Consider the following 27129-nt stretch of genomic DNA (forward strand, 5'->3'; position numbering starts at 1 on the left):
TGGAATTCTGCTCATTCATCATCTGTGGATGCGTGTTTAGGAATTTATTTATTTTGTATAGCAGCATGGTTTAGTCTGTGGTTGTATTTATAAACGCGGTAAATTTTAAATTTTTAACCTAAGTGAAATTAAGACTGTAAAGTGTGCTTTTCGCTTGATATATTTTTAGTTTTATATAATTCTTAGAAAATAAATTTTTAATTTAGAGAAACATGGTAAAAATGTACTTATCCAGATTTAATCCGAAGTTATGTGTCTTAAATGAAATAATATAAATATAACACACTAATCAAATAAAGTTGTGTATCAAGGTTCATGATTGTTTATATTATCAGAAAAATGAAACGTAACATGAATTTTTCAACACTGTTAGCGGATAAGAAATGTATTAAAACACTCAGATGAGAATTTATTCTAGGTGTAATTTTATTTTTTGTAGAAAACGTCTTATTTATTATAAACATAATACCTATGCTTTTTATGTGCTTTTTATCATAGCAACAAATACCATAAAAAGCGGTTTTACTGGACCTAATTTGCAAATTTTTATCGAGCTAGAACCAGTTTCAATTGTAACCTTGGCATAAAAATATATACATTTTATAAGTATTGGAATTCTATCATACAATCCATTCACATGATGAATTATTTATAATATGTAGTCGAAGAATTCTTATATAAACCATACATGTTATGTATTATCGTTAATTAAGAATGTATGAATACTCCATACTTATGTTTATATTAAACTTTTTTTTAAAATAGCTTCTAAGTTAAAACATTATAGGTAAAATGTATTAAAAACACTTAGGTCAATTATTTGACCCAAGATATCGTTATCACTCTTATTACTGTTCAGTTATTACCTAAGTATTATTTATTAGGGAAATTTAAAGAGATTTATTTATTACTGCATTGTACTGCTTATGTAACACATAACACTTGAAAATTAAACAATATGATAAAAATTTTGTTGTTTTATTCAACACTAGGTTTCCGCTCGCGGCTTCGCCCGCGCAGTTAAAGAAAAACCCGCATAGTTCCCGTTCCGGTGGGATTTACGGGATTGCGTCATTTTCCCGGGATAAATACTTTCGCATTTATAATATTAAAAAAATAATAGTATAGATTATATCCACACATTTAAATTAGGATGTACCTTCGTAGGGAATTGTTACATAACATTGGTGAAATAAATAAGAAATAATAATTTGTTGTTCTTTCTGATAAGAATCACATGTATTTTTTGTAAAATTCACCTGTTGTTTTAAATAAATAATGCAGAGATATTTTTTATGTTTTATTAAAAATTCAATATAACATTTACATACTGATATGTAATAGAATCTATTTAAACATTACAAAAAGACAGTCAGTTGATATACTATTTATTATACATTGCACAAGGTATCACAGTATGCATTTGAATATGTCAAACATAAAAACTCAATGGCACCAAAATAAACAGCATTGTTTCCGTATAAAATCATTATAAATAACTTATATTATTTGTACCATTTCCCATTCGCGATAATAAAACTATACTATTTTGTTAAGGCAAATTATATAACTTAGAATTAACACAGTCTTCTTCAACTTGAGTTTTAGCAGAAAATATAACATCATTGACCCCTACACCATCGTAACTGCTGCCTACTAATGATATTGGTAAATTATTTTTCTGAATGTATTGCCTAATTTTATCTACCCTTTCATAGTGACCGATCACATATTGCGGTATACATTTATCTAATATGCTAACATGAGATGCAGCTGGGACATCATCTATCTTAAGAATTGTCTTAATTTCTTTCAATGCAATATTTAAAAGCCTTTCATTTTTAACTCCTTCTCCAAATTTTTCTTTGAACCATCTTCCTCCAAGCATGACAGTTAAAACGGTTCCTTTTTGATCAGGTATGCAACAGGAGTCAAACACTACTCCTAAAATTGGAGAATTCTCTATTGGTGGTATGAGGAAACCAAAAGCTGGGGTAATAAGAGGTTTGTCAGTAGCAAAATATAGATTTACAATTCCAACAGTCACAAATGGTATCTGTTTTAGATTCTGGGACAACTCAGGATGTTGTTTGTCGATAAGTTTTGCCAACACATGAGCTGGGATTGTTGAATATACATGGTTTGCTGTAAGCACTTCTCCATCAGTCTTCCTTAACTTTACTAGACTGGAATCAACAAACTCTATTTCTTCTACTTTAGTATTTAATTGCATATTTACATCATTGTCTTTAAGGTAGGTTTTAAGTATTGTGGGGAATGTTTCCAAGCCACCTTTTATAGTGTACACACTCCATTTTTCATCTTTAGCTGCTTTTGCTAAGTCAGTCAATTCAATATCATTCGAGGCTTTGGCACTAAACATTGACTTCATCCAACCTTTCATGACTCCTCCATGGTTCTGTTCATACTCAAATAATGTTTTCATCAGGAATTTAACAGATATTTCTTTAGCATCTCCAGCACAAATACCACATATCATAGGTGATATTGCATAGTCTGCTATTTCCTTACCAAATCTACGCTCTACGAAATTGTAAATAGAATCGTCTTTTAGTTCCTTATGTGGCTGTTTCAAATCATTAAATAATGCATAAATAAGTGGTTTTGAAAATGGCCCATTGGTTTGAAAGACACCTTTTAAACTAGATGGAAGAAGATGTAATGAATTATTTACATAAATCATTCTATTTCTCGCGGCAGGGTGGTCGGGTTTTATTGGCGATATGTGCTCACTGAGACCCAAATCCTGCATCATGTTTAGTGTATTCAAACCAATTACACCCTTGGGCCTGATAGTTCTCGGACCTTGTTCAAATATATAGTCATTCGTTCGAATGGTCTTTATCCATCCTCCACACTGATTTGTAGCTTCTAGCAGAAATATCTTCAAATTATTATTATGAATTACGTTATTCTTTAGTAAATAATATCCTGTTGATAATCCTCCTAGACCGCCTCCTAATATTGCCGCCATGACGTGTCACTTATTATAAATACTAATACTGAATTTAATAAATTGTTTTTTTACTTTCACCGCCGTGCCGTCTCAGGTGTTTGAGATTGAGTCTGTGATTGAGTTTTGTAATTTTGTTTTGAAAATTTGAAATGTGACAGGCTGACAGCAAATGTCATACACCATTCCTCTCTCCTCTTCATTTTAACTTTTTAACTATAATCATGGGAACACCTACATTGATATTCGCCACATAAGTACGGTCTATTAAATGAAAAGTAAAATATTTGATTTGATTATAATATTAAATAATTTCGAATTTTACAATTATTATAAACAATACATGACATGAATATAATTTCGTATGTAGTTCTTACAAATGCTTGACGAATGGTTCTGTGTTATCACTTTTAAATTGGTAAAATGTTACCGCCAACTTCCATCTACAACACAGACTACAAGCTTTGCAAGCTACAACTTTGTACCCTACATATACTAGTTTTGTCATTGAACAAGATGCATTTCATTAGAACTTTCGTCTCTACCTAGAACATAGAATTGTTAGTACTGGACCAAATTACGTTAGTCTACAGTTCCAAAACATTACAACGTCGAACATCCACAGAATATTCTCTATAAGCACTTAGCTTAAATGGAGCCAGTTTTTTTGTTTGTTAATGTTATTAATAGGTACCTACTCAACTACCTAAATAAAAACAAATATGTATTTAAATTTAAAAAAAAAACATAATTCCGTCGTGGTCTCCAGATACACAATATGTATTAGGTATGGCTGTTACTTCGAAATTGTGTTTATTGTAAATGTTGTAAAAAAATGTAACAATAAGTAGCTACATACATAATACATATATTCTGTAACTAGCTGTGCCCGCGACTTCGTCCGCGTGGAATAGTGACTGCATAGTAGTTACTACTTATCTTAAATTATTGAGTAAACACAGACTACCATAAATAATTAAAAGAACTGTAAGTAAAATTTATTACTAAACTGAGCTAAACAATACAAAAAAAATGCCTTATTAATTTTCTACGTAAAATTTCTTTTAAATTATGTCATACTATTTTTAGGCACCAGGGGGGAGGGGAGCAATTTTCTTTTCCTTCCTTCCTTGTATGGATGTTTTTAACTATGTATCGTGCAGCAACTGATCAGCTTAATCGATACTCAGTTTTTATCAAATCCAGCACAAAATCCAAATCAGATCTTTCCTGAATCCTGTCTCACGCCTGTAGGTAGTAACTAAACCGTTTAGACCGTGCAATAAAAATTAAATAAAAAAAAAACAGCGCTACGAAGAAAAGTGCATACATAGAAAAAGGAATAAATAATTTCACAAACTTCCCGAAGATTTTTAAAAATAAATACCATTTTAAATATTTATAAAAAAAAAACAAAGTCATCGGGGCTGCCATGCCAACATCATCATAATATCCTATCTATAACATACCTCATTATCAAAATACATATATGGTACTTAATATTAAAGATCGTTGGGAAGTTTGTAAAATAATTATTTATTCCTTTCGGTTTCTTATTTTCATGTAATATTTTCAAGTGAGCGAGACCTACCTCTACCTCCATATTACATTCCTACATCATATTGATATCTATAAGTTTATTGCTCCTTGACATCTTTTAAGTTGGGCCGTAACCGTGCACAAATTGTAATGGACCACAGTGGCAAAAGAAGTGGTATACTTAGGAAAAATTATTATAATAATTATAAATAATTATTATATGTAGCTTTGAGTAGAGTTCAAAATTTCCAGGGTGTGGCTATCCTCTCGCTCCCATATCCCCTCTTCTTTCACAGACTTTCAACCCTTCCCTTTCCATCCCTAGTAAATGGCAGAACCGATTTTGATGTAAACCATATCTAATTGTACCTATATGTACACGTAGTTTGATGCTCCATTTGGTTTATTTATCCCCACTGTCACCCCTAAAAAGCCCTAAATGTAATAAACGGATGAACCGATTTCGATAAAATATGACTAATTGTAATTCACACGTTGCCCTTTCATATTTTGATATGCCGCTTGAGTATATTATTTGACCACATTATTCATTCCCACTTTTACCGCTGTAATCTAATAAATGGATAAACCAAATTGGATAAAAATATAACTAAGTGTACTTCACCCGTTATGCACTTTTATTTGATATGTCACTAGGGTATATTTGACAACATTCGTTTTTTTTCATTCCCACTTTTACCCATAAAAAGGTATAATAAATGGATGAACCGATTTTGATAAAACATGTCTAATTAAACTTTACACGTCATGCCCTTTCATATATTATTATTCACTTATATACCTATAATATATATAATATATAATATATATAATATTATTCACTTTTATACCTATATTAAATAAATAGATGAGCCGATTTGTTACTGATAGGTCGTTCACTTTCATTTAATATATCACTTAGGTACTTATATTTGACAACTTTCGTTTTTTTCATTCCCACATTTACCCCTATAATAATATACCTAGGTATAATAAATGGATGAACCGATTTTGATACACTTTATCTAAGAACCAGCGTCGGAAAATATGCTGCCTAACTAAAAAAACCGCATCTAATTCGGATTACCTGTTAGCGAGCTACGGTGGCACAAACAGACACACACACACAGACACACATAGCGGTCAAACACTTATCACCCATCTTTTTGCGTCGGGGGTTAAAAATATAATACGACATAATTTAAAGGACATTTTTATGTATAAAATTTACCTAGAAGTAAGAATAATTCTAATTTGACCACCCCCCCCCCCCCCACCCTTGGGCACTTTCGATATGCTCACTTGGACATTTACAGGAATAATAATTGTAACAGATAACTTACGTTTTATCGTACAGTGTATAGAACGCCTTAGCAAATGTTCGCCGTGAATACTTAAATGATCATAATTTTTTTATTTACGAACCGATTGACATGAAATAAACACTAAATGTTAAATGAAGATTACCACAATATATTAGTGAAAACCGCATCTTAATCGGATAAGCCGTTTCTGAGATTAGCGTGCACGAACATACAGACAAACAGACAAAAAATTTTTTAACTACAGTTTTGGGTTTGGGATCGATTTAATAATAGCACCTGCTAATTTTTTTTTTATATATTTTGATTGTACAGACACGACTTTTCTAGAATTTTATTATATGTATTGATGAGTTGGTAATGGTAAGTACTATCTAATAACATGCGAAGAATAAACTATTCATTGTTGATATTCATTACTTATGAACTGATAAAAATATATTTTATATTACAATAAGTCTTTCATCTTAACACCAATCACATGTGGAACGGAGCGTGAGATGGGGCCGGGTAGCAGTTGCGGTGTCGCGGGCTGATAATGAATTTCAATTTCATACCTATTGAACTCTTGTTGAGTTTACACCATGGTAGTTGAGCAATGAAACTGTGGAGCTGTTCTTGTTCTGCATGAAAATATTTTGATTTTATTTAATTATAGTATAAGTACCTACAAAAAATTCACCGATCTATAAAGAGCGATTTGAACCTGCGTCTTTCGCGAGTCGCGACTCTGGCGTCCATCTCATTTTAACATAGTTATGTTTGTAATAAGAAAGCAAAGAGTTTTAATTAAAATGTATACTTAGATATTTAATTTTAAATACTACCTATTTGTTGAAAGCTTGTATAATATTACAAACGCCGATCATGATAACAATTATTAATAATTATAGATAGTTAATTATTTACCTACAGGCATAACAAGGTTACGCATAGGGGAGAGCGGGGATGAAAGTCACATTTTTTTCTTTTTTTATGTAACTTCCAAAATACTTTGTTTAGGAATGATATTTGTATACCAAAGGATAGGGTAATTATTCTGGTACAAAATAAATAAACGTATTTTTGTATAATATTATCAGTTGTAGAAATATTTTGTATTTTCACTCCAAAGAAAAATGTGACTTATAACCCCGGGTCAGGGATGGTTGTCAAAATGCCTAGGGTAGGTAGTCACATACTAAATAACAGGCAATTTATAAATAGAAAGTCACTTTTTGGTCTTATAATTTTACGGAATAGTTTTTAATTAAGAACTCTTAACCTAATGAAACCGTAGACAGTATTTATTTCAGTCTGAACATTAAGAATCACAATTTTAGCAAATGTAATTTATTTATTTTATTTATTTTTTTATAACTCTTTATTGCACAAACTAAAATATGACAAAAATAACATTAATACATAAGAAAGGCATAGTTTGTACAAGAGGCGGCCTTATTGCTAAGCAGCAATCTCTACCAGGCAACCTGATGGAAAGGAAATGTATGAAGTTAATGGGATAGTGCAAAAAGAAGAAAAAATTTAGTAGACCAGATGTGCATGTTCTAGAGCCCAAAATATACAATCCTGGCATTGTACCCAAACCTCTAGATTTGCTTGCTGGGTATGGCGACAAACAGACTAAGCAGAAATCTTCATTCTCTTTCACTTCTTCACTGTTGTCAGATTTCTTCTTGTTTTTATTAGATTCAGAAACCTTCTTCTCTTTTTACTTCTCACTCAATACAAGTTTTGGTACTTTCTTTTTCTTAGCATCTTGCTCCTTCTTTTTCTCTTCTAAATAGGTCTTTTCCGGTATATCTGTCAGAACGGCCGATTTACATTTTCTTTTATCACCTTGCTGTGACTTGCGTTGAGGTGCTTTTGGTAGTGGTTTCAAAATAAGCAGGGATACGTTCAGAGTAGATTTTACACCACTAAGACCTGGTATCGCTAGGGGCTCCCGGGTTCTTACTCCACTTGGACCTGGTATCGCCAGGAGCTCATTGGGAACTTGATTCTACAAAGATTCCCCTAGCATCGGACTTTCTATAAAATTTTCTGGCGTTAGGATAGATGAACTTCCAGCAGGTTCGTTAGGGCGATTTTCCGGTGTTGATTGAAAATTAACGGCTGAAACAAACAACCTCAAAACGCAAATAAAGTCAGCTCGCATACAGGGGGCTGGTTGTCACATGTGACAATTAGCCCCCGAAAATTTGTGACAACGAGCCCCATAACACGTTTTAGAAAAATAACATTGAAAATAAATTCCGATCAATGAATATCTAAAAAACTATACTACGATATTATAAAACACATTTCATCATCATCAAATGAACTGAAAGATTATTACTGTAAAACAAGAACGTATACTTACGAGGTTCGACACAGCAGCACAAAAATTTACTTTTGCTATGCGAAAACAATAAACACTTGTGAAGCCCTCACGGCAGATCGTAGCGGTCTGACGCGAAGTGGGGACAGCGTTGTCACTATATCGCTTTTGCCACGCTGTTCAACAGACTTATTCGATAGTTCAGTTTTGTGTTAAGACCGCTGTGACAACCAACCCGTGAGACAACCAAACCCGGTCTCCCCTAGGTATTAAAATTCAAAAGAGTTAAAAATAATTTATGTAACAACGACAGATGCCTGAAAATATAGGCAACTCCTATGCTTTTTGTTTCAGAAGGATGCGGTCATATAAATACGGTGACAATGTTTTAAGTCCTCTCACATCCTTTACAACGGCGAAATGTCCGCAGTTGGCGCCAAAACTTGTGAAAAAAAACTAAAAGTCGCTGAATTAAAAATACAGAAGATACTGAACAAAATTGAACAATTTAAACTTGATAATACTTATACATCGACTCTTCAGCTACCAGATAAATCAAAACTTTTCAGTGATAAATTCAAAACCTATTGTAAATATTCCGTTGTACTTTTTGTTATTACGTTCTTAGCCTACATGGTCTCTTGGATTATTAATCAAGTGTATACAGAGGTATGTACTTAGTATTATAATATGAAAAACAAAAATTTAACAAAAACTGGAGTAAGAAAGTGCGAAAAATAAATATCTACGATAAAATAGTTAACTACATAATATATTAATAAAAATTAAAAATATTAACCATATAACTAATTACTACCTAACTATATATTATAGTCGATGCTAATATACCTTAAAAATTAACGCCGTTTTGTTGTATTAATAACTACAAATAATACAGCTCTATTATCACGAATCAAATCCGAACTAAAATTGCAGACATGCATGCTACAACTTCCATCGTCATCAAAATCTTTATTCCGACCCCCCGAAGACTGTAGCATGTGTATGGGAGTCACCAATGTGACCAGACTGAGTGATATTGCACCAGAAGATTTCGAAGATCACTACGCGTACTCCACCAGGCCTGTGATTGTTACTGATGCTACTGAAGATTGGCGGGCTATGAAGGTTTGTATGAAATAGCCTTAAATTAGGCTAATTATAAACCTAAGTTTAGTTTGTATTAAAAATAATTTAATTTTTATAAATTAACTAGCGGTCCGCCGCGGCTTCGCTCGTGGTACATATTTACGTTTTCTCTACATAAGAACCATCCTCGTACTTCAAATAATCGTGACCAAGGAAAACGGGTTTCATTTTTATGTATATAGATTTCATGGTTTTGTGAGAGTTTATAGTGTTTCGGACAATTTTCTTTATTGATCAAAGTTAAATTTAAATGCCCGCAATAGTTTGTTCAAAGAAGAAGAACAAAAGCTTTAATTTTATCATGAACTATTATATTTTATACAACAGGAATTCAGTTTCGACTTCTTCGCGGACTTCTACCTCAACGAGAAAAAAGGCAAAAAAACCAACGATTGTTTTTTCTTCGCTTACAAATCTGGTTTGAATTCATTGCACGAAGTATTTACTATGGACGAAAAGCGCGCCAATTTATCTGGCGATCCGTGGTACGTTGGTTGGAGCACGTGTTACGATGAAGAGACGAGAAAGTTACGGGCTTATTACAGTAGACCGTACTTCTTGCCAAGGACAGCTGAAAGTGACATGGTGGATTGGATTTTTATGGGCGGGCCTGGACAGGGCGCGCATATGCATGTGAGTATATAATATGTCGATCATTCAGTAGGTACCTACGTATGAGAAAGTTTGAAATTATTATTAGACATATGAATCTTAAGAACTATGTCATCGATTTTAGTGAGAAAAAAAGTACTTGTAAGTTTAAAAAGGGGTAATTCAGGAATCGCGTATCGCATTCTCTTCTCAAAAAATAAATTAAATTTTTCTTTTGATCAGCATTAAGTTTTACTTTATGGCACGATTCATTTAAATTTATCTTATGCATAGTATTTCATATCCTCATACATAATATGCTCTTTTCATCTACTAGCTTTCCACCCGCGGCTTTGCCCGCTTCGTCTAAAACCTAATAAATTATATACAAAAGACTTCTTCTTGAATAGCTCTATCTATTAAAAAAATCGCGTCAAAATCCGTCGCGTAGTCTTAACGCTCAATTGCTTTTGGTAAGGATAATTACCAAAACTGAATTCCCTTGATTGCTTCTGGTTATGATCGTTACCAACGACCAGTTTTTATAAAACGACTTTAAACCTTATTTTGTAGTTCATACAGTCCTCGTGAAACGTTTTTAAACCATAGACTAATAGATTATCCGACCTTTAAATACAAGTTGGCAACATAATAAAACTAATTCTTATAGATATAAGCATAGATAGGGACATAGGGATAAAGAAAGCGACTTTGCTATATACTATGTAGTGATCCGTCATTGTAAGTTTTTTCAGCGGCAAACATAAAACTATAATCATCGGTAGACTAATTAACTTTAATGTTCTAAGGTGGACTCAGTACGTCACATGTCGTGGCAGGCGCAGATCCGCGGGCGCAAGGAGTGGCAGCTCGCGCCTCCACCCGAGTGCATCTATTGGTGTGATTGGATCACCTTTACTGTGCAACCCGGGGAGATTTGTGAGTTTGTTATAATTTTGATTTCTTAATAAATTGGAATTTGATTTTTTAGATTTTAATCCATATATGGCAACAATTACGCGAGAGGTGCTCGATTCTCGCCCCTGCAAATATTAGAATATAAGTTACGGTGCTTATTGATTGTAGCTTTAACCACAACAAATTATATTCATAAATTTTTGGAAGATTTCCCCACTTTAAAAAAAATACCTACCATAAAATTTGCTTTCAGCCGAAGTCGGAGGCAAGAAACTTAAATATATCCTATACGATCTATTATTAAAGTTATATAAAAATTATCTAACGGTTCTGATTCCATAGAGAATTCCTATAGCGTAATTAATTAATTTTTTTTCATATTTCAGTGGTGGTGGACACGAATCGCTGGTACCACAAGACCAACGTGCTTCCCGGCGATATTAGCATCACCATTGGAGCTGAATTCGACTAAAACGATTTACATTATGTTGTATTTCTTGCTTTTAATATTGCTTTTGACTACAGAAGTTTTATTTTTTTAATAAGCACCAATAAAATATTATATTTTGCCTTCCAACCTTGTTATTAAGTTATTCCTCTATATACAAGCGCTTTAAGCGTGAAAATCTATCATTAGTTCGCCAATAGACCGCACACACCGTCATAGTTCGATTCTTACTATTGAAAAAATATTCGCATTTTTTATAAATGGGCGAAGTTTTGTTATAATGTTTGAGTTTCAAAACACTTGTCTAAATATGTAATATTAAATGCCTTTCAATGCGGATATAAGCTCGCTATCTTGTGTAAACTCGTAACTTGCTATTAAATAATATATATGAAATTCGTTATAATACATTCAAATTATATGTGTTTAATGACGAAATAAAACCACATTGTAGCTACAAATAATATTTATTTCTGATTCAACATTTCCCTAATAAAAGCTGATTAACATCGATTATATATTCACTGAATTCTACTGGAATGATATAACTATGTAAGAGAGCCTCGGGTTCAAAAATCAGATTTAAGTACACTTATAAAAATGTTATAAAAATTGATTAAAAATAAAGAAACATTGGGTAAAATCTCACGATAGATACAAAAAAATACTTTTTACTAAGAACAATAGAAACATGAGTGCATTTTAATTTTTAAACTACATTTATCTCTTTCTAACACATGCAATACTATATAGAGAAAGAGAGGTACATATATTTTAAATACATTGAATATTTATTAAATTTGAAAAGTTTCAAATCTAGTTGAAATAGGGAAGGACATACAATTCAGATAAAACTTCACTTTAAGAACATGTAACATTTATTATATAGGAATAAATAACTTCCTAATGCCATAAAGCAGTAATTCCTACGCTTGAATCAACTTTACTTTAATATTTTATTTTAAATTAAAGGACATTAGTACATTTTAACAGAAAGTATTAGAAAAAAAGTACAGAAGAGAAAGAATACAACAGTAGAAAATAAAGTTTATTATTAAGCAAACAGTTATAACTGCTTTATAAGTGAGAATTTTTTTTTTAATTTCCCTAATTTTTTTGCTCATATTCACATTTTAACGAAAGAAAAAACCAAAGTAAAATTACTAAAGTAAAGTTGATCTAACTCCGCTAAATGCCGCAACTATAACATTTACTCCTCGGTCTGTCCGGCCGAGTCGAGTATCACTTCGAACGAGAACGGTTGGAACAAGTAACCTTCACCGGAATAGAACTTGCTCTGGAACTCCACCCTGGGGGAAAAGACGAAAAATACCATTTTATTATTTTTCCAGGTGGTAATAAACATTTTACACTAAAACGTGAATTAGATAGAAATATATGGGGGGTTGAAAATAATATAAAATGAGTTAGAGTGATTTGATAATAATGGATGTTATTATCGTGTGTGTGTGCGTACGTGAGTGTGTGTGTGGTCGTATACGCGCATGTCTACGTGAGTGCTTGTGTATGTATGTGTGTATAGGGTGGTTGAAAAATTATATTACTGTCCGTGCACGTGCGTGCGCTTGCGTATGTACATGCGTACTTGTGCGTGCGTGCATCTGTAGGAGGGGATGTCAGTTTGTGTGCGTGCCCGTGTAAATGTGCGTATTTGCTTGGATATATGCGCATGTATGATCATGTACTTGCGTATGAACATTTGTGTATGTTTCTGTATAACTACGATATGAATGCGCTGACCAGTGCAAGCGCAGCGTGTGCAGGAAGGCGGAGAGCCCCTCCATGAGCACGAGGATGGACACGGAGATGGCGGCCCAGCCCGCGAACACCACGTACAGGAACACGCCGCCCTCGTACCCCAGAGACATCAGGCCCTGCGGCAATTACAGAAAAAATAATGTGTGCGTGTCCGGGGTTCGACACCAGGCGAGCGCGCAGGAAATAAATTGATTTTTCAATTTATCTGCGCATGTTGTAACATCACCACTGCTCGAACGGTGAAGGAAAACGTCGTGAGGAAACCGACATGTCGAAGAATTAAAAAGTTCGACGACATGTGTCATCCGCCAACACGCACTTGGCCAGCGTGGTGGATTATAGCCTGTGCCCTGTACCCTCACAGGAGGCCCGTGTCCCAGCAGTGGGAACGTATATTGGGCTGCTGCTGATGATGATGATGATGTACTAGTGTACACACGTAAGAAGTGAAACTTCTTTATGACCTTATTTTTCAAAAAAATGTTGCAAAAATAATATATGCAACTTTACAGAAATACATCGAATCACGCGTGGTAGGGATAAGAAAAAAGATGGCGCGTAACGGAAAAATGTTACACTAAATTTTTTTCCAACCCCGATAAAGTAGTTTCACTTCAATAACGTGCCAAGATTTCTTTTGAAATATTCAAAGATACCAAAGTCACCATACTCCATGACGAGACGGTATTGCCATGACGCGACCTAGTCATTTTTAATTAATTTAATTTTCATTTAAAAAAAAATTAGGGCATTAATAACGTGTACATTTTTTGGTAATTTGAAGCAATATAGTTCAGGATACATCGCCCATTTTTGCAAGTGACTACTATCAAGCTAATTTTCCGTTTGTAGCTTTATTTTGATGAGACGCCCAATAATTTCGTGTACAAAAGTCTCGATTGTGGTAGCTAACAGAGATAACAAGGATAAAAATTTTTGATTTGATGGTTCTCAAATATTTATTACTAACTGAATGAATTTTTTTTGTTCAATCTCAAGATAATTACCTAAATTATTAGAAAAAATATTTGTCCTACAAAATCTATGGTTTGTTCAAAGAGTCCCCCTTTCCAAAGTGTATCGATAACGAGGTCATCATAAATGATTACTAACAAGCTGATTTTTTTGTTTTCACTTATTTAATGTTTATATAATTCAACAGACATATTGTCCTACAAATTGCGTAATAAATATTTGAGAACCATCAAATCAAAAAATTTTATCCTTGTTATCTCTGTTAGCTACCACAATCGAGACTTTTGTACACGAAATTATTGGGTGTCTCATCAAAATAAAGCTACAAACGGAAAATCAGCTTGATAGTAGTCACTTGCAAAAATGGGCGATGTATCCTGAACTAATAGAACTGGAAATATTTGAATTTTTGTACTATTGGAACAGCTTGCAGCAGTTAAATATTTTTTGGAAAAGTATTTGAGAACATGATATACTCTATGGTTTCTATCGATATAAACACTAATATTACTTGGCTCATACCACTTCCTCCTTTTAAACGTCATAATATGAATAATATATTCTTGAATTTATATTTTTTTGGTTTTTATGGCATTCAAATGCTTTATAAATATAAATTTATAAAGAATAGAAAAAATAGAATAAATTCGATCACGAGGCGGGACTTGAACCCGCATCCTTCGCGCCATTCCGGGGCGGATGCCTAACCAACTCAGCCACTCGTGACCCGCCTGAGCAATCGAACTTATTCTATCCTTTCAGTTTTATGTGTCTTAAGGGACACACCGCGCGCCATCTATTGAGATGATTTAACAACCATTTCAACCAATATGAAGCACTTTTCAGTGAATACAATATTGTAACGATGGAACACGACCTTTTCTTGAATTTATATTTTTTTGGTTTTTATGGCATTCAAATGCTTTATAAATATAAATTTATAAAGAATAGAAAAAACTGAAAGGATAGAATAAGTTCGATTGCTCAGGCGGGTCACGAGTGGCTGAGTTGGTTAGGCATCCGCCCCGGAATGGCGCGAAGGATGCGGGTTCAAGTCCCGCCTCGTGATCGAATTTATTCTATTTTTTCTATTCTTTATAAATTTATATAATATATTCTTGTATGTGAATAACTGTAAGTATATTTCTTTATTAGTGTTTGTATTTGCATATAAATGTACTTACACGCATATAAACGTATGCGTGTGCGTTCATTTTCTTTTTATACACACCATATATCAGTGTGTGTGTGTCTGTATGTGCATACCTTCCTCAGCAGCATGTTCCAGGCGACCTCAGCGAGTTGTGCGTGCGCAAGCGACAGCGCCCAAAGCCGCAGGTACGAAGCTGTATGTGACACGCTTCCTAGCACGAACTCGATCGTGTGGATCGCCTAAAAACAAATATTATTTTTTTAAGAAAAAAAAATTCGGCATAGAAACGTATTTGCTACAAGAAAAAGTTTAATGAAAACTTTATTTTTTATAATTGAACTTTACAACCAATTACAAAGGGATTTAAAAATGTGTGCACTACTACATAAGTTTAAACTCTAATATGTATTATTATTAGTTTCGGTTTTAAGCTATTGCATAGCTTCTACCGCGGGCCTTGAGCGCAGGGACCGAATCGAGAAATTCCGTAACGAAAAAACCTCACGCTGCCCACGCAAACGAGCACGGATGTGTGGCTTGAAGGCATAGCATGCAATAGCTTTACAATATAAAAACAATAAGTAAATAATAGCACATACCTGGTGAATGAAGACCTCAGTGATGTCCTCATCGTGATGTGGAGCCGGTACGGGAGCCCCGCCGGCGCTGCCATTTTCAGCGGCTGCTTCAAGTGGTTGGGCGCCTTGCGTCTGTTGGAAAAAATTATATAAATAAATTTACTTATATATGAAATAGAAAAACGGAATAATGTTTACGAATATTATAAAGCTGAAGAGTTTGTTTGTTTATTTGAACGCGCTTATCTCAAGAACTACTGGTCCGATTAGAAAAATTCTTTCGGTGTTGGATAGCCCATTTCGAGGAAGTTATAGGCTATTATTATAAAATTACACTAAGATCAACAGGAGCGGGGCCAATCTCAGTTTTAAGACTAGCTAACTGGGCAGAAAATAAATTATAAGTAAGGAAGAGTATGCATGCAAAATACATTCTCTTTTCAGCTCTTTCACCAGCAGAAATAATTATGCCTGATTGACAGTCTAGTTTTTTTTGTTTTTAACATATTTTAATATTTAAAATTAATAGTCAATTATTATTAACTAGCTGTGCCGCGCGGTTTCACCCGCGTGGCTCCGCACCTGTTGGTCTTAGCGTTATAATATATAGCCTATATTACTCATGGATAATGTAGCTTTCGAATGGTGAAAGAATTTTTTAAATCGGTCCAGTAGTTTATGAGCCTATTCATTACAATCAAACAAACAAACAAAGTTTTCTTCTTTATAATTGTAGATAAGCTAGTATCCCATTGACCCCCAGCGGCCCGATCGGACCACGACACAATAGATTTTCTATTGTGTCTGTGATTCCGGGGGCTGAGTTATAAAAAAATAGTTTAAAAAAATGTTTATACTTTTTCTCCACTGTGAATACACCCTCATCCTGTAGTTGCACTGATGACTCACTATTTTCTTAACGCGAACGGACTATAGTATTAAATAATATATGTAATACTCACGGCTCTCTCCTTCTGCTCCTTCATGATGAAGTAGGGTTTGCCGAACAACATGACGGGCACGCACATAAGGGCCACGATCACGAATAACTGGAATAAATATATTATTTTAATGAAGTTGCATATAGACTACTACTAACGACTCGTGAGTTTTTCGTTTTCCTCGATTTGAAAAATGAAATAAATTTAAATTTTTTTAGTTAGTTCGATTCCCGGACGAAGTAAGTGAAATTTCAAAAAAATTTAATGCAGTTTTATTTCATTTAAAACGAAAGGAATGTTTTCTTTCGGCAAAATTTCTAGTATTTCATGTCAAGTTCCACTTCCGTCCAGAACCCATCGAAAATTAAATAACATAATATTGGTTTTGCTATTATAAACCCCAAAACTACCCCAAACACACTAAAATATACATAAAATAAAAAATGGAACCTTCTGGAACACGAGTTGTCCCGCGAACATGGTCTCGTCGCACTGCGGCCGCGGGTTCGAATCCGTTTTGAACAGCATCATGTTGATAAATGTGATCAGGATCGACGGGGCACAGTATGCGCTGGACTTCACGATCTCTGTGAAAATCATGATTGTAATTAGCAAAAAAATATCAAACTCAAATTCAAACATTTATTTATTCAATTAGACTTCTTCGAGAAGCACTTTTGAATCGTCATTATCAAATATTCTAACATTTATCACCGATTCGGAAAGCAGTATCTACGGAGAAGAACCGGCAAGAAACTCCACTCCATAGTTGCTCTTCTATTTTTATAGCTATTATTTCTTGCTATTCTATCTGTATGATATTTTTTACGTAATTATATCCAGAATTTTCAAAAATAATATTATGTTTAAAGAAAAAAATACAATTGTCTCTGATCTATCTTTGTGTAACTTTGACACACAAGATGTTTGGCACCTACAATAAAAAAGAGTTTCCAAAAAATCCTAGTTTAGAGCGGCTGTAGAGGGGCAGCTCGAGCAGTCTATAGTTGACCGCGCGGTCGCGGCTTCAAGCCGTCGGGCTCAACTGCTTGAAGCAGTACTAACCGCCCTACTATTCCATATTGTATTAAATTATTTATAGCGGGTAGAAAGCTATATAAAAAAACTATAGAAAGGTGTGTGTATATATATATATATACTAGCTTTCTACCCGCGGCTTCGCCCGCGCAGTCAAAGAAAGACCCGCATAGTTTCCGTTCCCGTGGGATTCCCGGGATAAAACCTATCCTATGTCCTTTCTCAAGTATCAAAATATCTCTATATCGAATTTCATGCAAATTGGTTCAGTAGTTAACCCATTGAGCCCCAAGCGGCCCGATCGGTCCCAGACACAATAGATTTTCTATTGTCTGTGGTTCCGGGGCCTGAGTTACTACGGCGTGATTGAGTAACAGACAGACAGACAGAGTTACTTTCGCATTTATAATATCTTAATTAATATATAATATATATCTCGTGTCACAATGTTTGTCCTCAATGGACTCCTAAACCACTTAACCGATTATAATAAAATTCGCACACCATGTGCAGTTCGATCCAACTTGAAAGATGGATAGTTTAAATCTCATATCGTTTTAGAGAAAGCGGGCGAAGCCGCGGGCGGTAAGCTAGTACAAATGTATATATTATACCCGGATCGTCGCTCCCGAAGTGGCCCGGGCTGGGCCCGTAGCTGGTCCACTTGATGAACATGAGCAGCACCATGTAGAAGAACAGCAGCGTCAGGAACATTATCTGCGGCACGAACTCCACGTATATGCTGATGCGACGCTTGAAGTACCTGATTATGGGAAAAAGTAATTAAAAACCGGCCAAGTGCGAGTCGGACTCGCGCACGAAGCGTTCCATACTATGGGGATTTATATTTTACTTTTTTTTTTAATTTTTAGTATTTGTTGTCATAGTGGCAACGGAAATATATCATTTGTGAAAGTTTCAGCTTTCTAGCTATCACGGTTTATGAGATACAGACAGACAACGAAATCTCAGTAATAGGGTCCCGTTTTACCCTTTGGGTACGGAACCCTAAAAACTAGCGGTCCGCCCCGGCTTCGTCCGTGATTTGCGTTTTCTCTCCATAAGAATCATCAAGGGATATTATAAAAAAAAGAATTAACGAAATCGGTACAGCAATTCTGAAGTTTTGCACTTATCAACTCATTTGGCGATTCATTTTTATTATAAGAAAGAGCATGTGTGACCTATAGATACTTTATGTAAATACTACAAAATACTCACACATGGTTCCAGAGGGACAGACAGACACCAAACAACATGTGGAACACGCCGATGATGATCGAAATTTTCATTTTGTACGCGTTCATGAAGATAATTTTGTTCGCTTCAGCCAACTGCAGACATAAACACCACACACACATTGAAAAAATACATATAAATAAATCTAAGTAAACGATAACTATTTACAAAAAGAGCGTGTGTGCCGAGCACACGTGTCAGAAGTGAAACTTGTTAAACAAGATTCAAGAGAGTTAAATTTCAAGGTCGCATCATGGCAAAACCGTCACGTCGTGGAGTAAGGCGACGATTTTGGTAACTTTGAATCTTGCTAGAGAAGTTTCACTTCTGACACGTGTGCTCGGCACACATGCTCTATTTTATTTTATTTTTGGTTTTATATAATTATAACTAGCTGTGCTCTGCGGTTTCACTCGCATTGCTCCGCTCTTGTTGGTCTTAGCGTGATGATATAATATAGCCTTCCTCGATATCTATCTAATACCGAAAGAATTTTTCAAATCGGACCAGTAGTTCCTTAGATTAGCGCGTTCAAACAAACAAACTAACAAACTCTTAAATAAAAACATAATATTATTCCCACCTGCCAAACAGGATCGATGCCAAACGGATACGGCGTCTGTGTATAGTCCTCCGAGTCGGGATTCAGCTGTAGCATTTTATTGTCTCTCAGCGTGCTAACGTTGTAGTTGTTCCGCCATGATGAGCCGAAAATGTTGAGACTCTTGCTGAATATGTCGTTGTATATCAGCCCCGTGTACATCGAGAACAAACCCATGAGGAGGATGATGTAGCGACCGCCGAAGAATATGTTCCAAATCTGGGGGAAATATATATGATAATAGCATAGATCTATGATATATAAAAAAGCTAGATACGTTACCCGCTCTCAATTTTGGCAAGAAAAAACTCAGCTAAGTGCCCGAGTTTCACTTAGTCACGCACCATTCAGCGTCGTGGCTGGACGTTCTTTTTGTATTTTAATCGGCAGTTGTTATTACGAAGTACATGAGTGAGACATGTATTATGTCTCGTGCGTGAGAGTGAAAGAGAGAACAACTGTATTGGTGATAATGCGTTATAGTCCTTTCCACCTAAGATGATTTCTGTGACACATCGATTTTTGACACGTGTAGAGATGTCTGTACTGAAATCGTATCAATTGTTTCCGATAATCGATAATATTTTATATGGAAACGAAATCGATTTGAATAAAGTACCAAAATTAGTTTTTTCGGCATTTCGCCAACAATTAACTAAGGAAACTTAGCAAACAACAGCAACAAAAAGTCAACAATAACAATTAGTAACAATAACAGAATACCACGTAAAGTATCAATATAAAAATGCAACTTGTATACAAGGCTGACGCACTCGTACAGACGATTGACTCGATTGACAAACGATCACAAGATGGGCGCCGATTATATGATTTTCCAACTCTATGATTTTTCAACGATCCATTTCATGTACAAGAATTGCGTAGGTATTATATTTTTGTGTTATTTTATTTTATTTTTCATTATATTTAACTAAACAATACTGTTTTTGATTTATAAGCTTAGGATGTTTCATTTTTATATTTTTGGCAATAATGCCGCCATAAAAGAATAATATTATGCACTAAAATTATTTTGGCGTTTTAAACATAAAATACGTAATTCGGAACACGATGAAGTGTCACAGGAATCATCATATCTGAAAAGGACTATAGTAAGTAGGTATGTATTAATTACGCTGTTTTTTAGTGCAATGCTGTTGGCGTATGCCGCGTCTACTAGTAAAATAGGTCATTGGCATAGATTCCATTTTTTTTATGGATACAGAGAATAGCATTACCAATTTTGATTGTTTCATAAATTATTTAGCTATAATAATAACTAATAAATATTAAGTACAGCTTGTAGAATTTAAATATGTTTAAGAGTTGAAACTGAGATTTTTAACATTCATCTAAATATCTAAATATGTATTAAATAACTTTCAAATAGATTTGATCTGTAGCTGTGCTATTAACAAGTTTTAAACACTTTCATATATGTACAATTAAAATGAAAATATTATAAATGCAATGTTTATCTTTTCATAAGTGTATCTAGTTTGTTATGTGTACACACGGCAGAGCAAAAATGTCTGCGCGTATAATATATGCGAGTGTATGTGTCCCTTTATTTTTGTGTGTATGTACACGTATCTCTATATGTCTGTCTGTGTAGATCTCACCTCGCTGTCAATCTTCTTGGCCTGCAGCGGTTTCTCCTTGTAGCACATCCAGAAGCCGAAGGCGGCCATCAGCGCGCCGTGCCCGAGGTCGCCGAACATCACCGCGAACAGGAACGGGAACGTTATTATTGTGTATGGCGCTGTTGAACAAAATTTTGTATTTAGTAAGTTATATGTGGATAGATTTAAATAATCTTAAATATATCGTTAAACAAAAATCACGCTTAACACATGAAATTATTGTCACCGTTCTTTGCGAAGTGTACATTAGTTTGAAGTAAAATATTATCGAGTATAAAGAACTGTTTTTTCTTAATTGAATTAAAAAAAAAACATTATCTGTGGGATATATGACGCCAAATTTAAAATTTTCTGTGGCAATTATTTTTCTACTTTCAATGATCATAATCTGTCTAAATTCAATACTTAATCAATAACAACTAATTTTAGACCCATACAGAATCATACAAAATTTAATATTTATATATAACTAGTGGTCCGCCCCGGCTTCGCCCGTGGTACATATTTCGCAACAAAAGGTAGCCTATGTCCTTTCTCGGGTATCAAAATATCTCCATACCAAATTTCATGCAAATTGGTTCAGTAGTTCAGGCGTGATTGAGTAACAGACAGACAGACAGAGTTACTTTCGCATTTATAATATTAGTATGGATTTTCCCCTATTAAAAAAATGATATGAGAACATAATACAGTATACACACCAGGATTAACCTCTCGATAAGTGGCCACACCGTACGCGTATATCAAATGCTGGAACGCACTTGTGAACTTGTTGGTGCGGTTGTACGTCGGCGGGTCTTCTAGCGTTTCCATACGATTTAGTATAGGCGGTACTGAGCTGCCGCTGCGTTCCTGTATTGAAAAATAAATAAATCGTCATTATTTAAGGGTGGTTGTAGAACGAACATAATATAAACGATACTAGTAAATCTTTGTTAATTTAAGCCGGTGAAAGAATAACGTGCTATGGTAATTTCTTCCAATCTGAGTTGCGTAGAGAGAAGAACAAATGATATTTCATTAATAAGTCACAAGATTAACTTTTATCTGTTACGTATCTATACATATAATAAATCTGTAGAAGGGTCAATTCTGTACATTGAAAATATTGAAAAAATAAATAGATAGGGGGTGTTACTGGGTCGATACCAAACCCAAATATGTGATTAAAAAAATTTTTGTCTGTCTGTCTGTCTGTCTGTCTGTTCAGGCATCACGTGAAAACTAACGGTCCGATTTCGATGAAACTTGGTATAATTATACTTTATTATCCTGGGCATAAAATAGGATACTTTTTTCCCGGAAAAATACGTAGAAAAAAATAAATCTTAACTTTTCTTAATATTTCCACGCGGACGGAGTCGCGGGCGGAAGCTAGTTGCTAATAAAATTCACTAGTAAATTAATTTATTTATTTAATAAATAAATTAATTTATTAAATAAATAAATTAATTTATTTATTTAATAAATAAATTAATTTATTAGGGAATTAATTGTTACTTTTTATGTGAGTTTTCCATATTTCTACAAATAAAATTATGAAATTTTTAAAGAATAGAAATTTTTTTTTTATTTTTTACCGAATATTTATTTTTTTCTATTCTTAAAAGATTTATCATTTATAAAGTATTTCAATTTGAATGCTATAAACCTAAATTTAGAAATAAAGTTGATGTTATACAAAATAAAGACAATTATACATTTATTTTCCCCATCAAAAAATTATACAACATCAACAAACACACATATTACCTCATACCACTATACCTTCACACAAACCTCCCTTCACCCAACTCAAACTCAAACTCACCGTGCCCCTCCTCAGCGCCAGCTGTATCGTCTCCATATCCAACGCTGGCACCCAGCACTCTGCGATCAAACACTTCTGGGTCACATCCAAGTTGAACAGGTTCAATGTGTGGTAGATCGCCTTAATCTTGCGCACTTTGACGAACCAATTCTTTATGTTCTTCGCGGCCGCTACTAGAACGCGGTGCCTGTGGTCTTGCGTTTGTCCGAGCACCTGGGGGTAAATAATAAAGTAAAAAAACGCTTAAAACTCTTGAAATTACTATAATGTCACTGGTACTCCTTTAAAGTGGATCAAAATCGAGTCTAAGTCAGTTAGATACAAATATATACCTAAGTAATTAATATTTATCTTCGTTTACCGTATTATGTGCGATTTGTAAATAAAGAAATTTTAAATGTTGCGTTATAAAATGTAAATGTATTGACGCTACTGCGTCCTCTAAAATATTAAAAGCGACATAAATGTAAGAGCCAAAATATACAGAATATTTTAAATTACATATTTCAATAACGTTTCAACAATTTATTAACAATAGGAAGATCTTTGAATTTTAGAAATTGCTTATACTAAAATTGCTCAGTAATAAAAATAATTATATCTTTGGAAATTTTACAAATCCCTTTGTTGACAATTTATCATAAATACAACATAAATCTTATCCTAATTAAGCCATTTTTTATTGCACAGACTATATACGACCCTTTTTCATTAGAAGTTGCCTAATCGTTAGGAAAACATCATAAACTCATACCGTAGATAATCTTGTTCTAAACTCATACTTTTTGTGTCAAAGTCATGAACTATAGGGTTGATAACTACGAGAAAAATATACAGATGAACATCCTTAACATAGAATCTTTTTTCAGTTGGTATAAAATATTAAATAACAAGTATTTCTCTCTTAATTCGTTCAGAATATTTTCAATAAAAATGAAAAACCAAATGAAATTTTCAAAACAACATAAGCAGAATTTTAATGATTAAACACACAAAAATATTTCTTTACATATTGTATAAAGATTGGTAATGTATTCTTTAATTGTTTTTTTGGCAACCCTAAAAGCCTCCATTTAGCTTCTGCAGATAAGCTGCAAGGTCGAATTTGATTGGTGTATGGTGGTCCAATGACTTTTGGATCTCACCATGACTTTCAATTGATTTTCCTCAAGTTTTTTGGCATAATCAATTCCATGTTTCGAGTCTTCCTTATACAAAAAGTGTTTTTAATTATTATTTAACCACCCGTTAGATTAGAATAACATTATCAAATCACGCAACAAACATGTTAAGAGAATAAACACGTCTTGATAATTAAATAATGAACCACTAATCTTGATATTTAACCATTTCAAGTCTTATTTATCCATACATGAAAAAAATGTCTAAGATCCTAGTTATCCTGGATCAAGATGTATTTGTCCAAACCTTATTTGTATATATGTAATTAGACAGAGTCTACAGAGAATCGTGCAAACAAAAAAAAAAAACAAAATAAGCCAACTTACGGTGTTCAAATCCTCGATCCTCGTCATCACACCCATAGCCATTTCACGTCTATCTGCTGGTGCTTCAGGACAAGGGTATAGTGTAGCACGAAAACCCTCGCATATCTTCTTTACGCGCGTCTTGAGCTGGTCCCCTTGGAAGAATATGATGAACACCGACTTGTACACTTGGTCCGACTGGAAGATTAGCGAAGGTAAGAGACAATTTAGCGAAGGTAGACAATTTGGGGAAGTTGAACACAATTTTGCGAGGTTAGGAGATAATTATGCGACGTTAGGAAACATTTTGGCTAAAGAGACCATTTAGTAAATTTTTAGATATTTTTTTTGTAAATTCTTGTTGATTTAGTCTTTTAAAAAAGTTATAAAAGAATGATAATATCGTATTGGTGTAGCATTCAAAAATTCTTGCAAGATGAGCGTGATGTGCTTCAAATTTATCGAGACAAAAAATGAACAGAATGTTCTTTTTAATAATTCAACTAGCTAATAAAACCAACAAGAATATGGGTCTTGTCATCGTGCCCTTAACAAATCATTGAGCATATTTCACAAAAAATTCAAACAACAATGCAAATATGTAGTAAATTAATGAAGACATATCGTTCGTCACGTAAAGGTAAACAATTATTTATCTACATTAATAGTTTACTTGGAGACAATCGACTATGACGCGTGTTTGACGCAAGCAGTTATTGCCTCTCCGGAATGGGCTCAAAGATTTATCGCTTTTAAAGCATAGAACATTTATATATTTTCTAAAAGAGGAAGAAACAAAAGGTAGGTGGCAATTGAATACAAGAATTAAATCACTATAGTCTCTGCTATTGTAAAAGTTTTCTCTATTTAAAATAACTGTATTGTTTGCGATCAGGAGTAAATTAAACTTTATTGAAATGATAACGAATTCCAAACACACGCATTGGAAGCCTTAGCTTTGATCACATAATTTGCACAGTCTAGTCATTCTTTTTAAACAAGCACTCACTTAAAAGACAAGCTCTCCAAAACCAAAAATGGTCCTTCGAGTCCACACGCAAAAATATACGTACCGACGAAGGATCCTCCAACGGGGTGTCGATCTCAGCCTGCCGCAAGAACACATTTCCCCTGCAGGCCCTCCATAGCATCCTCTCGAATGCCGGGATTCGCTCCCTGAGGATAACGCCGGCGACGAAACTGCGCAGACAAAGGTCTTAGCACATCACACTGGTGATTGGCCAGTGTTTGCCCATTTCCACACGTCCATATAATGCTTTGCCAAGAAAACGAAGACAAAATTCCTTGTTCAAATTCCCTGAACAAAAAAATTTGGTGAGAAAGGAATACCATGATAATTGTGTCACCGAGTGTGCCGATTGTAATTGTTCCTTCTTTACCTATTCAAAACATTTTAGCAACAATGTTGAGTAAATAGATAACATATTAAACGTTATATAGGATTTACGGTACATGAACATGCGAAATAATATAACTAATCGTATCTATATAACATTTCATGGTATTCCCATTTCTATATAAAATCGATTTCTTGGAAATGTGAACGGGTGAATATGGGCGTAATAATGAATATTTACATGAATACCCACTGAAAGTCAAACATGAATCATCACTACAAGTCACGGGCAATTATTATGCCTCTCTAAATTTCATAATAAATTGTAACATAGTTTTCAAACTAACACTAGTTAATTTTTTATTAACAATATCAATTACATAATAAGGAAATTATTAAAAGGAAAACAATTTGAAACAGGTATTTTCATACGGATCTAAAACGACCTTAACAAAGATAAACCAATTATATAAATTGATAAAAAAATAACCCATATAAAAGGTCTTATTCTGCCAACAATGACAATGTTACGTAACTGAACACGGTTTGAATTCGCATGTTTGACTTTCACCTAACGATGCATGTTGAATACTAAAGAAACACCCTTGACAAAACGTTTAACTTATTAACATTTAATGGAGATATTGATCATTAACTTACAACTACCCACATTTACATTAAAAAATTCAATAGAAATGGAAAATTATATTAAACGACGGAAGTACTTGAATTTAAATATCTTATCAAGACAATATAAGTGCAAAATCGTGGACGATTTTTTCCATTACAAATCGAGCTGATAACGGTAACATTCGTAATGAGAATACTATCGCTGATAAGGTATAAATAATTACATTTTGTTATATAATTGATGACGAAACTGCATCATATTGTAGGTAATCTATATTTTTTTATATTGTACTCAAATTCCATTTTTCTTCGAAGCATATGGAATCTCGAAGAAGCTTAAATTTCGTACCTTTGGCCAAGGACATATTATTTTAAATATGGTTAAAACTGAGACCAGAGTACCACCGTTTATACAAAAGGGACACGTGATGTTATTATTGAACATACACATACATATTAGGCACACTAACTAATATAAATGTTCTTCAATCACCAAAGTTGGTGGTGTGAAATCTTGGACCTTGTAAACCATGTTTGATAAAGACTTTTATATTTAAATAATGTAACGTAATGGGAAGTATTAAATAATGATTTCCTAACAAATTCTTATTATAAATTGTAACGTTTTTCAACAAAA

At 33.9% G+C, this 27129-nt stretch overlaps 3 protein-coding genes across 6 annotated transcripts in view; 1 reads left to right on the forward strand and 2 right to left on the reverse strand.

Annotated features, from left to right (window-relative positions):
- Positions 1-113: 113 nt before the first annotated feature.
- On the forward strand, positions 114-11390 carry LOC123693438. Its single transcript, XM_045638534.1, has 6 exons — positions 114-401; positions 8510-8824; positions 9092-9283; positions 9632-9937; positions 10705-10834; positions 11200-11390. Exons 2-6 carry the CDS (start codon positions 8576-8578, stop codon positions 11283-11285), a joined length of 963 nt encoding a protein of 320 aa, XP_045494490.1. The 5' UTR covers positions 114-401; positions 8510-8575; the 3' UTR covers positions 11286-11390.
- On the reverse strand, positions 1288-3079 carry LOC123693437 (protoporphyrinogen oxidase). The gene has a single exon (XM_045638533.1). The coding sequence runs from the start codon at positions 2993-2995 to the stop codon at positions 1553-1555; it is 1443 nt and encodes a 480-aa protein (XP_045494489.1). The 5' UTR covers positions 2996-3079; the 3' UTR covers positions 1288-1552.
- Positions 11391-11712: 322 nt separating the features above from the next.
- Positions 11713-27129, reverse strand: part of LOC123693435 (V-type proton ATPase 116 kDa subunit a1) — a 28876-nt gene continuing 13459 nt past the window's right edge. For all 4 annotated transcript variants that reach the window (XM_045638529.1, XM_045638528.1, XM_045638530.1 and 1 more), the window contains 14 exons: positions 25579-25705; positions 24527-24703; positions 23019-23231; positions 21910-22060; positions 21188-21327; positions 19548-19784; positions 18947-19059; positions 18340-18488; positions 17138-17274; positions 16709-16795; positions 15768-15878; positions 15282-15407; positions 13023-13156; positions 11713-12571 (listed from right to left, as the gene is read on the reverse strand). In XM_045638529.1, the coding sequence (XP_045494485.1) occupies positions 12472-12571; positions 13023-13156; positions 15282-15407; positions 15768-15878; positions 16709-16795; positions 17138-17274; positions 18340-18488; positions 18947-19059; positions 19548-19784; positions 21188-21327; positions 21910-22060; positions 23019-23231; positions 24527-24703; positions 25579-25705 (2002 nt within the window). In that variant the 3' untranslated portion in view covers positions 11713-12471. The remainder of the gene's footprint in view (positions 12572-13022; positions 13157-15281; positions 15408-15767; positions 15879-16708; positions 16796-17137; positions 17275-18339; positions 18489-18946; positions 19060-19547; positions 19785-21187; positions 21328-21909; positions 22061-23018; positions 23232-24526; positions 24704-25578; positions 25706-27129) is intronic.

The sequence above is a fragment of the Colias croceus genome, chromosome 7 (assembly GCF_905220415.1).
Source record: "Colias croceus chromosome 7, ilColCroc2.1".
Lineage (NCBI taxonomy): Eukaryota > Metazoa > Arthropoda > Insecta > Lepidoptera > Pieridae > Colias > Colias croceus.